The sequence below is a fragment of the Podarcis pityusensis genome (assembly GCF_964106645.2).
Source record: "Podarcis pityusensis genome assembly, chromosome: 3".
Lineage (NCBI taxonomy): Eukaryota > Metazoa > Chordata > Lepidosauria > Squamata > Lacertidae > Podarcis > Podarcis pityusensis.
The window spans coordinates 57659504-57675915 of record NC_138026.1 but is presented as its reverse complement, the minus strand read 5'-3'; the positions used below and the strand labels follow the sequence as shown (position 1 = coordinate 57675915).

At 43.3% G+C, this 16412-nt stretch overlaps 1 protein-coding gene across 15 annotated transcripts in view; it reads left to right on the top strand.

Annotated features, from left to right (window-relative positions):
* The first annotated feature begins 525 nt into the window (after positions 1-525).
* Positions 526-16412, top strand: part of PTPRK (protein tyrosine phosphatase receptor type K) — a 333584-nt gene continuing 317697 nt past the window's right edge. For 14 of the 15 annotated variants that reach the window (XM_080999488.1, XM_080999496.1, XM_080999492.1 and 11 more), the window contains exon 1: positions 526-735. In XM_080999488.1, coding sequence (XP_080855614.1) covers positions 633-735 — 103 coding nt within the window. In that variant the 5' untranslated portion in view covers positions 526-632. The remainder of the gene's footprint in view (positions 736-16412) is intronic. The other variant, XM_080999489.1, reaches the window with a different exon arrangement.

The following is a 16412-nucleotide window of genomic DNA, read 5'->3' as shown; positions in this document are numbered from 1 at the left end:
GCTGTTCCTTTCCATTTCTCCTCCCAAATCCACGCGCGCACCCCGCTCCCCTCTCTGTCTGCAAAAGCAAGCTGCAAAAGAGCCCGAGAGGAGCGTGGCCGCAGCCGAGGTCGAGAGACACAGGGCGGTTGTTTCCTGAGCCTCACGCAGCCGATGTCGAGCTGCCCTCTTCCGCCGGACTGCTTTCCCATGCTCGAGCAGCAGGAGGCGCTGGCGGGCCCCTCTCCGCTGGGCTATGGGCTCCCGGCCGAAATGAGTCTCTCATTGCCTCTGCCGAAGCGCTGAGAACCGGAGGGTTGGACGCGCGCGCTCGGCTCCTCCCTTCGCCACTCGCCGATCGGCAAAGTAACTCTCGTGGACTAAGTGCAGCCGCCGACGCCAAGTGCAGGCGCGCCTGGCTGGGAATTGCCCCTGGAAGGCGGGGAGGGAGCACTCCGGCGCAGACGCCGCCGAGAAGAAAGGCGACCCTGTTGCTGTTCCGGGCTCTCCGTCGACCCCCCCGCCCCCGCCCCCATTTCATCCAGGCAACAGGAGGATCCGGACTGGCCAGGAAGACGAGCTTTCCTCGCGGCTTCGGGAGAGAGCGCCCGAGTTGAGTGCGAGACTCCTCGCAAAAGTTCTCCAAAGTCAGCATGGCCCCGGCGGTTGGAGCCGTCGGCTTGCTGGCGGCGCTCGCCTCCCTCGTCGCCCCCTCGGCTGCCCTGCTTGGAGTGGCCCGTGGGCAGTTCTCGGCAGGTAAGCGGCTACCTCGCGGGAAGGCGTCCCGTTTCTTCTTCTACGAGGGAGGAAGACCGCCTCTCCGAGGCTTCTCCTGCTCAGGCTTGTGTGTGTTTTGTGTGTGTGTGTGTGTACCTTTTTTTGACTCGCGTCGGGGTTTGGAGGGGAAGAGAGAGACCGAGGAGGAGGAGGAGGTTGCGCTCGAGCAAGGTCCCACCGACCCGGTGGCTTCTTTCTCTGGAGAGCCCGCTTGAGCGCAGCTTTCCAAAAGGAGAACGTGGACCAGTCCCCTTCCTCAGTCGGCGAGACCCTCTGGAGAAGAAGGAGCCCAGGAACGTTCCGCTTTGGAACGTTGGGACATGGTCTGATTTGCTTTTGGAACGTTTGGAACCGTTGTTCTTGCGCGCCCCCCCCCCCAGTAAAATATGGGGAAAGCCCCTCTTTTCCCGCTTCACGATGAGTGACAGACGACAGTAGGGGTGCCCTTTGTGCAAAATAGCTCTAGTTTTGCACCTTCAAGGCAGACCGGGTGGGGTGGGGTGGGGAGCTATTAAAACGAGACTTCCAAGCTGCACACTTCGAGCTTCTCACGCTAATCCTCGCCTCCCCCCTCGGCCTCTCTTCTGGTCAGTTTCCCAGGTAGCGTTTGCACAGCGTTGGCTGAGCTTCCATTGTGGAACCTTCTCTGCCCTTTCTCTTCTTTGTTAATAGAGGAAGAGAACGTGTTTTCCTTTCGCCTTCTGCGGACAGTTTTTTGCACAAGGATGGAACGAAAAGCAACCACCTTCAGATGACTTTTACCTTTTTAAGTTTCTCCCAAATTGGGAGTCGGCTGCTACTTTCTGCCTAAGGTGGAAAGAAGCCAGTCGGTTTATGGGTGAAAAGTTCACAAGCCTCTGAATCGCGGCGGGGGGTGGGAGGGAGAGCAGGTATAGTTTCCCGGCTTATAACCGATTCACCTTGTTTCTGTTCTTTGCCCCCTCCCACCCCAGCAGACCCTTCCCCTTTCCAAGGAGAGGGAAAGCAGTCGTGAAAGAGTTAATGCATTACAGCTGCTCTCCGGGTTTCCGAAAGCAAACAAGCTGCGCCCAGCAGCGACAGGCCGAGCCCTCCTTTCTTCTGTTGACTTTTGTGTCGGGCTAACTTTTGGCAGCGGGGCCGATCCTGGCTGCCTAATCAGGCAGGCAGAGACTGTACCTGGCCGGAACTGCTGGGGACGCGCAGACTCCACTGCCCGGACGTAAATAACTTTGTGTGTTGCAAGCGCCTTTTACGCTTTTTCTAGCCGAGGCTTTGTTTCTGGAAAGGTGGTGATTAAGGGCCTTGGGAAGTCATCTGAAGGTTTTTGCAGAACTGGAAAAAAAAGCAAGTTGACAGCAACAAAGCGAAATGCAGAAAGTCCCAACAAACCTGCTTGCCCAGTTCAAAGGACGCGCAGACACATCCGAGAGGAAGGGCTGCCTTTAACCATTTCCTTCGGCTTCCAGGGAGAAAGCTACTGTTCAGCCTGTAGCGAAAGCGATGCACATAGTTCCCCAGTTAGAATCAGTTTTATTGTCTACATTTCTTTGGACCCTTTCGGTTGTCACCAGCAATGTTTGATCTGCATGCAGGCAAGCAGGATGTCCTAATCCATTTCTGCTGTGTGCATTGTTAGCTTTAGAGAGGAGCAGCAACTTTAAGGGTGCAATACTTTGCACACATTTATGTGGAAATAAATCCATGGGATTACTTCTGACTGGGTTGTGCTGTAAAAGACTGGTCTTGAAAGGGATATATTTTATGCAAAAAGCTATTACAAGCTCAGCTTTCAAAGGCAGTCTTATTTTTTTCTGCCCTCCCTCCTCTATTTTGGCAGGACTTTTTGTAAATTGATTGAATGTTTTGGGTTGGAAGACTTCCGGGATTAGAACTGTCCCTATTTGCCAAAGTTGGAAGTCTATTTTTATTGTAGGTGATACATTTCACAAATGCAAATGAAAAGTGTGGGTGTTTGATACACATCTTGTCCATGTTTTCAGAGCATCTGATCTGTCTTCCTTAGAAATCAAAACTTTTCTGCTTCTTGTGCCCTTGGGCATGGAAAGCAAAAGAAGTGGGGCTGGGTTTCACATCTGTTTACATGTTGCACACGCCTCCTACACAAAAGCACTTTGTCTTTATGCCTGTCTCTTGCCATAGCAAGTTCAAATGTGTGGTTTGGTTGTCACAATCTGACTCCTGATGCTGTTAAATCTGTGGTCTCTCTGTGTGACTCTTGCTGCCAAAAACTTGCTTATGCTGCTTCATAGTAGTCTCTTCTCCCCTCTCCCTGCTCCCCTCCCCAAGGGAGGAAGTAATAACTGTGTGTTTGACACTTCTGAATTACTTCATGGCTTAAAATGTAGAGTAATCGCCTAAGGGTTGCATCAGTATCCTGGAACTTTACTAGGTGTGGTAAAAAAAAAAAAGGAAAGAAACTAAGATAAGGATTCTTATTTGCAGATAACCTGCAGAGGTGCAGGTATGAAACGCAGTCAGATGGTCTGTGAATTGTCTTGAAGCATGATCACCGCTTAGATATTTTGTCAGAAATGTTAAGCAATATAGAAATTTCCTAAATAAAATAAATAAATGAACAAGTTATATCCTAATAGTCTTAAAGTGGTGTGTTTAAGGTGCATTTAAGCTCCTCCACCAACTTTGTGGTGATCAAGCTGGAGCACCTGTCCATCAGATACATGCTTGTGCTCTTAAGTTGAAAGGAAGCAGCCATCCGTTGGTTAATAGGAAACAGCCACAGAATGCATTTATTACATTTGTATTTCATCTTTCCCCGAGTTGTGTACATGGTTCCCTCCTCCCCATGTTATCCTCACAACAAACCTGACCTGTGAGATAGGTCGTTGTGAGAGAGGGGGGCTGGCCAAGATCACTCAGTGTGTTTCGTGGTTTAGCTGGGATTTGAACCTCTCCCACATTACACCACATTCACAGCCATGGATAGCCCAAAAGTAGTTTCTTTTCAGCAAGCTTATTGAATCCTCAGTGATCCTCTATACTTCTGTGAATTTTCAGCTTGGCTAACACTTCCTTCAATATGCTGTGTTCAAAGGTCTTCTATAGAGAAATCTTGGGCATAGCAAATTTACAGAAGTACGGTTTCTTTCCCGAAATAAAGGACAATAATAGCTTTTATTTATTTATAAAGTGATTTATATACCACTTTTCACATATGCAGAGAAGAAATATTATGATACTTTATTAATACTACCTAATACTATTGCACACATTTGTCACCCAACTTTTACATCATAATTGGTTTCCGTATCTCCTTTCGCCTGATTATATAAAGTTCATTGTAATTCCTGTCTACTGTTCTGTGTTAAAATTATCAGATACAGTGTAAATGCTGACTGTCTTGATCACCATTTAATTAACATCTTTAATAATCTTAGCCTACTAGCTGTGACTTCACTACCTCATTGATGTGCATCACCAGCATGTTAATTGAAATTTTTATTGTATTCTCTAGTTTATTTCTTGAATCAGTTGTCAGTGTGGCTTGATGTACGTTAAGCTAGTGTTGATTTTTACAGTGGATTATGCAGCGCACTGTGTTGACATCCGACCTAAATATGGTCCACAAATCTCTCTGAAAATGGCTCTTTGCCCAAGTGGCTTTCTGATAACTTCCATCAAGTGTTTAGAATGAAAAGCCTTCGATAGATGGGGTGAAGGGGTAGAAGAGCAGGACATTGGATATATTAAGCCTGGAGAAGAGGAGACTGAGAGGAGATATGATAGCCATCTTCAAATATCTGAAGGGCTGTCACATGGAAGATGGAGCAAGCTTGTTTTCTGCTGCTCCAGAGGGCAGCACCCAACCCAAAGGGTCCAAATTACAAGAAATGAAATTCTGACTAAACAGTAGGAAGAACTTTCTTATGATAAGAGCAGTCCAGTAGTGGAATGGACTCCCTTGGAAGGTGGTGGACTTGCCTTCATTGGAGGTTTTTAAGCAGAGGGTTGGATGGTCATCTGTCGGATTCTTTAGCTGTGATTCCTGCATTGCAGGGGGTTGGACTAGATGACCCTTGGAGTCTCTTTCAACTCTGCAATTCTGATTCTATGCTAAATAAGGTACTGGCAGGTTTGGGGGCTGAAGGCTGATGATAGTGCCTCATTCTGTGGAGGAGTGGGTTGGGAAATAGCGCAAGGTCGGAAGTAAGTGGGCATGACTCTTCTTTTACTTGGATCTGATAGATCTGGGTTTAAATCCCCACCCAGCTGTTGAGTGACCTTGGGCCAGCCACTGTCACTTAGCCTAACCCTTCCTCACGGGGCTGTTCTAAGGATTAAATGTGGAAGGGGAGAACCATGTAAGCTGCCTGGTGAAACATGGGATCAGGGGTGCCAACTTGGATAACATATTTTGGGGTGGGGGCGGGCAGGTGAGACCCATCCTGCATAATTGATCACATGACACAGAGCATGCACACCACTTTGTGGGGAGATCCAGCCCCCTCAAATATTTTATTGGGACTTGGCTCCTATGCATGGGATATAAATAAATATATTATCAGCCTTTCATATACAGTGGAGACATTACTAAGAGCTTCCTTTATACTTTGTGAGAATATAGAGAAATCTGCTGAGCAATTCTTTGCCTGTTTGGGGAGTGTGCCTCTATCACTTGATGCCATTTCTTTTGGGGTCTTTTCCTCATCCTGCCAACTTTCTGCACAGAGGTGAATCTCACCCAGCTCTTGAGCTCATGTTAGGTATGATGTTCACTTTCTTTGCTGTGTTAGCAAGTGGTCCACAATATGTGTATGTTCCAAGGAGCCAATGGGAGTCAGAGGGCAGGCAGGAGTTAATAAGTGCCTCCTTGTTATGAGTGAAAGGTGAACACTGCTTCTCTGTAACATACCTTTATTTTTTATTATCATTATTACATTTGGCTGCAACACTCCAGAGACAGGAATTCTCCAGAGGATATTCTTGGGTATTTCCAATCAGAGACAGTGAAACGAACATCCACAAGAAGTGTTTAAATGACCAATTCACAGTTATGGGTGCAATTCCAGCTTTGTCGAAATCAGCAAAAGTTCAGGCACTTGCTCACAAAGTCTTTATTTATTTTTGTAAGTCACAAAGTAATGTTGTCCAGATAATAAATTGTGCTGTTTTTAACTGCTAAAACATTGTGTAATTAGTCACAGTAGCAGAGAACTTGCAAAGGAATAATTCTATAATTTGTACAATTTCTTACCAGAACACTCTCCACTGTACCAATAATGAATAATGATGTACAGTACTATTTTGATATCAAGGGTATCTTGCAGTGTTTTCAAAAGTCAGCAAATCCTAAAGCTAACCAGACACAAATGGGGCTTGTGGAATTTTGACAACTATACCGAAAACTGATTTATGGTTTTTTAAAACGTTTCTGGGAAAAGTGAGTGTAAGTTGAAACAATATGATCCAGCTCAGGAGGCTCAAAGCCTTATGTTTTAGAGACAAGTGCAGATTTCTAAAGCAAGAAAATTTGGTTTTGCTTCATATATGCTTCCAAAAACACAAAACTTCTGCAAATTGACATCAGTGCTGATTTTGTAAGCTTGAGTAACATAAAGAATGATGTTTCTTTGATTGAAACTCAGTAGCAGGGGCAGGACGTACTAACATTATTGTTTATCTCTGGGTCACAACACCTTTAAATCAGGCAGGTAAAGGTAAAGGGACCCCTGACTGTTAAGTCCAGTCATGGACGACTCTGGGGTTGTGGTGCTCATTTTCTGGGTCATGTGGCCAGCATGTCAAAGCTACTTCTGGTGAACCAGAGCAGCACACAGAAATGCCATTTACCTTCCACCAGAGCGGTACCTATTTATCTACTTGCACTTTGACATGCTTTCGAACTGCTCACCCCATCACAGGGATTTGAACCGCCAACCTTCTGATTGGCAAGCGCTAGGCTCTATGGTTTAACCCACAGCGCCACCCACATCCCTTAAATCAGGTACAAAACTGGAAATGAAGAGTTAAGTGCCACTTCTCACAACTATGGTGGAAACAGGCTTATGGCTTAATGGTCATTATTGTTGAATTAACTTGTCTCAACTGAAGGGTGCTGCATTCAGCTAATGAGCCTCCTTCACAGCTTATCTTTTGTATAAGTATTTCACAACAGCTGAGAACACAGATAACGAAAATGTAAATATAAGATATGGTGTTGAAAACTGGTGGCCCAAACTAGTTAAGATAACCAGTGTTCTCTACAAAATGCAGTGTTTGGGTCCTAAACAGAAGGAAGTTTTCACCAGGATACTCCTGAATCCTTTTCTCCTAGCTCCCCACCCCCCAAAAAAATTCCTCACCAAAAGCACCTCTGGAGACCTGAGCATCTCTTCTGAACAGTATGGGTTTGGTCATTGGAGAGATGCTGGGGTGGGGGAAAATGGCCAAACATTTATTTAGTCGCATTTTTTTGCCTACTTTTTGAGGAACTTCCTCCAAAAAGCTGTTTACAGCCCACAATAAAAAACTAACAATAAACCAGTGTAGAAAGTGAAAACAGAAATAGAATACAGTGGTACCTCGGTTCTTGAATGTAATCCGTTGCGGAAGACCATTCTGAAACGTTCAGAAACCAAGGCGCAAAGGGCTGTCTGCAAATCCAATTGAGAAAACTGAAAAACACGCAGTGGAAGCCGTTCAATTTCTGAGGTGCATTTGAAAACGGAAGCATTTACCGGTACTTCTGGGTTTTCGGTGTTCGGGTTCCAAAATGTTCATCAATGGAGACGTTCAAGAACCAAGGTACCACTGTATTAAATATAATAGGGATCATTAACGTGTTTTAAAAACAACAAAGATTAACCCCAGGAGAAATGAAGGAGTAATCTGGAGAGCTTTGGGAGAAAATAATGGTTTTCAGCAAACACTGAAAACATAGCAATGTTGCATCTTGCTTTACTTCTAAGGGAAGAGACTTCTAGGTAATTGGGAGCACGGCACCAAAAGCAGAGGCTCAAGTCACAGCTTGCTTTGCCTTGTGGCACTATCAACAGATCTTCATAATTAGGAGACCAGGGTGGTGTGTATGGAAAGAGGTGGCTTCTAAATCTAACAAGTATAACCATACTGGCTTTCTGGATTACTTCGACTATGGGCTAGCTATTTAAATCAAGTAGGTAAATATGGGAAATGCAAAATATCACTTAGAGAACGATCTGAAATACTTTCCTTAAAGCTTGAATTTGTTTTATTCTGGATTGTTTGATTTGATGTTTAAAGTGTTGTAAATCACTTTTTTCTTTAAAATATAAAACAATATAGAAATGAAATTAATAATAATAATATGATTGAGGGGAAAATCACAACTGGACATTCCATTGTGGTGACCGCAATTTAGTTTTAAGGAAATATTTGACGATTCACTCATATCTGAATTTCTAACACTGCTTTTAAGCAGTGTATTTAATGTATTCCAGTGAAAGAGTTAATTTTTAAAATTGCATTTTATTTTTATTTTTTAAAACCCAAGGCAGGTTTTTTTGTCCTTACTTAACCACTCGACTTGAAGAGAGGGTTTGGATACTTGTGTGTATTGTTTTTGAAATTAATTTGAATTATATAAAGTTATGTCACTTGAAGAGTCAAGCATTTCATGGAGTTGCTCCCTGACCATGCATTGCAATTAATGGCCATACACATTTTTCAAAAAATGTTGATGGTATTCCTTAAAAGGAGTAATTTATTAGAAGCTGTTGGAAGACATTATAATTGGAACCACACTTCTCTGTCCTCAATTTGTGTCTATTGACCCACTGGATCACAACAGCACTTATAGATTGTGCTGGGTTCAGTTGATTTTTGTTGCCATTATAAAATAAATGCCTTGGTGTACATGCAGTATTTTTAAACAGTTAAGAAACTATCCAAACAAAGGCAAAATTGTGACTCAACGATGGATTTTGCTATGGAAACAGCCACTGAAGTACATTTGCTGAGCAAACTAAATAACTGTTTCCTTAATTGAATGGTGCTTAACATCATTAAGAAAAATATGCACCTTGGAATATGTTTGGAAATTTCTTAGACAGTGATTTTCAGCATAATCTGTATACACTAGCTAATGGCTGATAGAGAAGATATGAGTTTAGGATTTGGGAGACCCAGGTTCAAATCTCAACTCTGCCATGAAGCTCCCTAGGTGGCTTGGGCTAGTCAATATCTCTTAGCAGCGGGCCAGTCCACTGTCCCTCAGACCTTGTGGGGGGCTGGACTATATTTTGAAAAAAATATATGAACGAATACCTATGCCCCACAAATAACCCAGAGATGCATTTTAAATAAAAGGGGACATTCTACTCATGTAAAAACACGCTGATTGCCAGACCATCCATGGGCCGGATTGAGAAGGCGATTGGGCCACATCTGGCCCCAGAGCCTTAATTTGCCTACCCATGACTTAGCCTAACCTACGTCCAGGGCTTGTTGTGAGGATAAAATATGGTGGAGGGGGAATAACCAGTTAGGCTACCTTGAGCTCCTTGAGGAAAAAAGCAGAATATAAACGAATTATCCATAATATTACCCATGAGTTTGTGTACATTATTTTACCAAAAGCAACTTCAGGGCATCTCAAGGTTACATTTCTGTGTCTGTATCCAAGAGGTTTTTAAGTGTGTAGCTCAAATGTAACAGATTAAAAAATAATAGGGTGATTTACAACAAATGAAATACATCTTTGTTAAAAACATGCAAAATAACCACAAACCTCATTTTTAAACAAAAAACAGAGATCTACAGTTGGCCAGAGCCCTGTTTTTTTAGTGTACCTCACAACGGTCACTTTAGAATGTATGAAATTGCTGCCTCCCCAGGGAGCAGCAGCCTGGTTTGCTAGAAGAAGAATATGATCACATAAACATTCCCTTGTGCGTTGTCAGAGCTGTGACACAATGGCAGAGTAATTCATTCTTCAGCCATTCATGTGATACCTGGTTTCCAGTCCCATTGTGTTGAATCTCATTTGTAAGAGGAGAAAAGTGCGCTGAAAAAGGGATAGTGCTTCCCAAACTATCAGGACTAATTTGCTTCAAAATAATTTCTCCTGCGGGTGCCATCCAGTTTATGTCCTCCTGCGGACAGAAGACATCCCTAGACTAGGAGAAAGGCAGTTTGGAGGATTCTTTCACACACCCCCAGTGTCTATTGTGCCCCCAGATCTGCTCAAGAGTTAGGCCGCAGCCTTTCTCAACCTGTGGGTCCCCAGATGTTTTGGGACTACAACTCCCATCACCGCTAGCTAGCAAGGCCAGAGCTCAGGGGTGATGGGAGTTGTAGTCCAACAACATCTGGGGACCCACAGGTTGAAAACCACCGAAGGAGATTTGAAGGATTATAGCTGGGAGGGGGAATTGCTGAAAATTCCCTGCTTTGATCTGCTGCCAGATGCTTTTTGCCTGTGGAGGAAAGCCAATTGGATACCATAAAGAGTCACAGTTGTTAAAATTCAGAATGTCCAGTCTGAATTCTGACCAGATTGTGAACAGGGTGGTTGGTGTGCCATTTTTATTTTATAAATGTTGATAGGACTGAGGGGAAGGACATTGATGTTGCTTGGAAGTCATTGGGTTGAGAGATGGGAATGTACACAACTCTACAATTGACAAACTATGTGCTTAAAAACCTTTAGCCTGAAATTTACAGGCTACACAGCAATCCTGTGGATTTGGAGGACTACCACATGTAATTTTTAATAGCGTTTGTGGATCTTGGTTATACTTTGAGGTCACTGGATAGATGGCTTGTGCATGATAATGACATCCAGATGCTAACTATAAACATCTCATCCTTGACTTGTTTGAAAGCAAGGAAGGTTAGCTTCATGCTCCAGCAAAATCTGTGTTTCATAGGCTGTAAGTAGGGTGGGGTGGGGGACGACTTCATCTCTCTCTCTCTCACTTCCTTAGTTGTTTACCTCAGAACCAACTGTAAAGGTTTGAAATGGCTCCAGAAAATCAACTGACGTTAAACATGAATGCAGCATGTAAAAGATATTAATGCATCCCATGTAGTTTGTGAAGCAGTCTAAATGTGAGGAATGTTGGCCTCAGTCCTCAAGACTGAGAAGCCCCTAAGCAATCAAGAATTCAAGAAGCTCTACAGGATAGCTTGTGTTTAATTAGCTGATACACTAGACAATCCCTGGAGGATACACTTAACATGAGGAATAAGTTGGTAAATGTTTAGTCATTTCTTCCAGAAGAATGTATTCTGATTTGCTTTTGAGGTTTTATCAGAACGCTGGTGCCGATTTCATAATTGGTCCCTAATTTGTAGTTTTGATTTGAAAGCAGTCTCCCCGTGTTAACAAAATTATAGTAATAAAGAGATGATAAAACTGCTTTTGAGCTTTTTTTTTTTAAAGAAGTATAACCCCTGCAAAATGTTTGAAGGTTTCCTCAGCCACTCACCATTCTGTCTGTTGCAACCTCGATACAAATTTAGCTACTTGAAAAGCAAGTCTGCATATGTGAAACACCATGGTTTGATGGGCAAATTTTTTCCCTCAGACCTTGTGGGGGGCCAGATTATATTTTGAAGAATAATAATGAATGAATTCCTATGCCCCACAAATAACCCAGAGATGCATTTTAAATAAAAGCACACATTCTACTCATGTAAAAACATGCTGATTCCTGGACCATCCGTGGGCTGGATTGAGAAGGCGATTGGGCTGCATCCGGCCCCTGGGTCTTAGTTTGCCTACCCATGGGCTATACCTCTGTGCATCATTTTGTCAGTGCTATCAAATTGAGGTGCTGTATCTGTGTGTAGTTTGAATTTCGGGTGGGGTGGGGTGTCAGGAAGGCCTACTTTATTCTGTTGTATGGTTATAATATGTAAGCCACCCTGAAAGAGTTTTTATTTGGAAAGACAGAATATAAATGTTTTTGTACTTGAGGTGGCGCTGTGGGTTAAACCACAGAGCCTAGGACTTGTTGATCAGAAGGTCGGCGGTTCGAATCCCCACGACGGGGTGAGCTCCCGTTGCTCGGTGCCTGCTCCTGCCAACCTAGCAGTTCGAAAGCACATCAAAGTGCAAGTAGATAAATAGGTACCGCTCTGGTGGGAAGGTAAACGGCGTTTCCATGCACTGCTCTGGTTCTCCAGAAGCGGCTTAGTCATGCTGGCCACATGACCCAGAAGCTGTACGCCGGCTCCTTCGGCCAATAAAGCAAGATGAGCGCCTCAACCCCAGAGTTGGTCACGACTGGACCTAATGGTCAGGGGTCCCTTTTCCTTTATTATCTATGCCTGAGTTTAAGAAGAAAAGAAAAGTGCCACTCATGTGTTTATTTCTTCTGAAGAACTGGGGAGCCCTAACTATTCACAAACCTCAGTGTGCATATTTACACAACCATGAATCTCAAACGGAACACTCAAGCTTCCTTTTCACCCAGTCATGAAGGATGAGAGGAAATGGTCACTTGCATAAATCCAGAGGCCACAGCCTTGAATTGTACTCAGAGGGCTACAAGCAGCCAGTGTTGCTGCCACAGAAGTGACTGGTGTAATGAATTTTTGATGCTCATTCCCACCCCAGGAGGGCAGTTGCTATATTGTGGGTTTCTGAATGACCACCATTAGATGTGAAGATCCCATTGCACATAAAAATATTTATAAAACAATAATGAAGAATCTTTAAAACAACTGAACTCTTTTATATAAAGCCACAATCCTAACATCAATACACATATTTTTTTAAGGCAGCAAAGCTTTCCTTTAACACGCATCTATAGACGCTCTAAGTCTTTTAGATTGCTGCATGCTAGATGTACACTGAAAACAAAATAATTTTCAACTGAGTTTGGTCAGTGCTTTTTTTCTGGGGGGGATGCAGGGGTACGTATACCCCTAAACATTTTGTGAATCTTTGTACTTATGTCCATTTACAGTATTTATTTTTCCCTATTTGAACTGTAAAATGGTGATTTTTTTGAGTCATATTGAGAGTACCCCCTAAACATTTTTTAGGGGGGGGGGAAACACTGAGTTTGGTGCTTTTATCATGCCTTTTAACAAATCTGAATCTTTTGCACTAGGGACAAAAAGAAGCAATTCATTCTGCTATGCAGGGATTCAGATTTACTCCCCTCCCAAAAAAAATCAGTGCACACAAGGGAAGAAACCAAAGATCTCTCTTGCGGCCGAGGGCAGAATACATGTGAACATACAACATTTGGATTCTAGATACTCAATGGAGAGCTGGAAAGATTAGAAGTACTTGAAAAGCTGGGTCAACTTCTGTAAAAAAAATGTAGTTTGATAAACACTCCACATGTAGGATAAAAGCTGCTTCTAACAACCTGGATTTTATTGTATTTGTGTATAGAGCAGACATTTTATATGTATAATACACACACATCCCTATCCTGACCCAGGGATAATGGAAGCTTTTCCCAGGGCAAATGCTTCCCTTAGCAGATTTTTGTTGTTGTTCTTTTAAGAATATAATCTTATAATCTCAAAAGTGTCCAATAGCCATTTTCAGCATGATTTGGGTGCGTGGCCTTGCAGAATGTTGGCTGCCTTGCTTAATAAAATCTTTAATTTAGAGCCTGCTGTTTTGATTGCTGCTATAAAACCTGTTGGGAAGCTTTAAAGTTGGCAGATTTGGGGTTGGAACTGGACTAGCTCCCAGATTTCTAGCCCTGATGTTCCCAAACTTCATCTGTTTAGTTAAGACTATGATGTGGCTGTACATAAGCAGCTGTCTAGCGTTTGGAAAGCTGCGCTCCTTGCCCCTTGCAACTTGCTCACAAAGTTTGCTCATTATTTGAGAATTTGCTAATTTAATGCAAATTGTTAAATGACTGCGTATGATGTTTAGACCTAGGTCACAAGGCAGAAGTAACCTTGTGCCAGGGCTGCATTGCTTCAAACTGAAGTGGGTTTCACATAATGGGACAGACCTCTGTGCCCCTCCTCTTAAAATAAAGAACCTTTCTGCAGAGAAAACTAGGGAGTCAGTTAAGGATGGGTGAAGCTCAAATACAAGTTATTAGTAGCTCAAGCATTCAGATTTAAGCTGCAGGTAACGTCGGGAAAAGCAAGTTCCTGTGTTAGAGAGGATCAGCCTCAACTGTTTGACCAGAATGAAAATGGAGGTGGGGTCTAACTGTAATATCTACAGAAATGTCCTCCCCTGTAGAGATGAATTTCACACAATATCTCATCTAGAAACGAAAGCATTGCCCTGAAGAGATGGATGAGCCCTAGAGACTTGACAGAAGTGTCCACCTCCAGGGAGATCAATAACTTGCAGAATAGGGATCATCTGATTTAGGAAGGATATAAGTTGGCGTTAAGTAGACAAGAAGACCAACCCACAGCAATTGCATAGTGGGCAGAAGAGCCGTTAAAAGTTTGCCTTCTGCTTCCTTAAACATAACTGTATAGGCAAAGCAAGCCAAAAGGACATGTTTGTTCTGTTTAAACTGGCCTTAAAAAACCCCAGTCATTTCTTAACATACCGAAGAGGGTTTGGTCTTTCTGAAGGCCTGTCTATTTCTTCACTGAAGAAAATATACTGAACGTGCAGTGAAGGCAGGGAGATCACATCCTACCCCATATTGACATGCCAGTGCATGTATGTCACTAATGTTTCAATGGAGCATATGCACATTAACTCAATGTGCACCAACCTCCCATACTGCCCTTGTCCTGTCAGGCTGATTGTGCCTGTGGTTTCCCATAGACTTCTGGTTGGCCACTGTGAGAACAGGATGCTGGCCCAGATGAGTCTCTGGCCTGATCCAGCAGAGCTCTTCTTATGTTCTTATTTCCTTCTGCACTTGCTCTAGTCTGGCTATCCACTCAGTAGAGCTGACTCAGGAAACTGGTACCTTTGCCAAATTAACAGAAATTAGCATGCATATCTTAGGAAGCTTGGTCTTGGAGTGATGCCACTAGGTTTCTGGAAAGGAAGGAGAGAGCCAAGGCATCACAACTTAACCAAGAAAGGGAGTTTATTAATAGAAAAGCACAAGAAACTGCTGCTGAATTTTGTGATGCTTTTCTACAAATATTTGATTACATGGTGTTTTGTGACTGATAGTTATTTAAATGTGCCGGTTCTTTTAATGTGTTGATAGTCTTAGCTATGCACTTATATATTGTTGTATGTTTAGTTTATGCATTTGTGCTTGCTGCCTTGTGAGAAAGTTTCTGAAAGGCGGGATAGAAATGAATGAAAGTAATAAATAAATAAATGAAATGCACACAGACCAGTTTATGAATGTAACAATAGACTTGTACATATGTTACACACTAAACAAGGGCACAGGCTGGCTCTGCACATGTACAAGTTTTGGGTGAAAGAGTGTACATTTGCTGATTTTTAAAGCTCAAATAGAGGTGCATGTAGAGGTGCACAGATGGTTCACTCATTAAATGGAATGTGTGAAAACTCCTGAAAGTATTTGGAAGGCAAAAGAAGGGTTGGTGGAGGAGAAAGTAACAATCCAAAGCATAGAGGAGGACTGAATCAGTAGATGAAACAAAGAAATTGGCAATGGATATAAATAGCAGAGGTTATTTACAGAAGACAATTCCCCATCTATTGCTCTTGCATTTCAATGATGGCCTTTTGTTACCTGGAAGCTCACTTGATAGGTGAGCTGGTTCTTGGCCAGGTGAGCACAAAGACAGTCTTAATTAACAAGTACAGGGTGCGGCCCTGAAAGCATTAAGGTGGGAGGGGGGGACATTGGCTTGGTATGTCTGGGAGTTCCATTGCTCTGGGCTTTCAGATGCAAGGCCACTCTCATTTCAAAACCTTTAGTGGGTTTTGTTCCTGACAGTTGGAAGACTTGAAGCAGGGACCTGCTGGTGAAGTTTCCTCACCAATAGTTCTATGCATATGTGTATGTTCCAGAAAGAACAAAAGATTGTGTCCTTTATGAATAATAATAATAATAATAAGAAGAAGAAGAAGAAGTTATTATTTATACCCTGCCCATCTGGCTGGGTTTCCCAGCCACTCTGGGTGGCTCCCAATCGAATATTAAAAACACAATACAGCATTAAACATTAAAACTTCCCTAAACAGGGCTGCCTTCAGATGTCTAGGGTAGTTGCTTTTTTCCTTGACATCTGATGGGAAGGCGTTCCACAGGGCAGGCGCCACTACCGAGAAGGCCCTCTGCCTGGTTCCCTGTAACCTCACTTCTCACAGTGAGGGAACCGCCAGAAGGCCCTTGGCGCTGGACCTCAGTGTCCGGCCTGAACAATGGGGGTGGAGACGCTCCTTCAGAAATACAGGACCTTCAGGTATGAACCATGGCGTGAGGAAGTATTGCTGTTGTGTTAGGTAAATTTAAATCCAACAGATTAGCTTTAACTGACCCCTTGCAAACTCATTTGTAGAGTGAAAATTAAAGTTGTTTCCCATACTTGGCAATTGGTGGAGTCACTCTGCTAAATTCTCTTGCTGCTTTGGAAACAGCCACTGTTGTGGCTGTGGCATTGCTGGTTCTTTTGCAGCAGACCAAGCCCCGTGTTCTCCTGAATAAGTCTTTGGGAAAGGCTTAGCTGTTGAAGTGTGCTGGAGTTGCTTCACTGGATGGAGGGGTGCCAACACTTTTTCCTCTAGTGCAAGGGTCTAATTGGTCCCACTGTGATGTTGCTGAGACCGC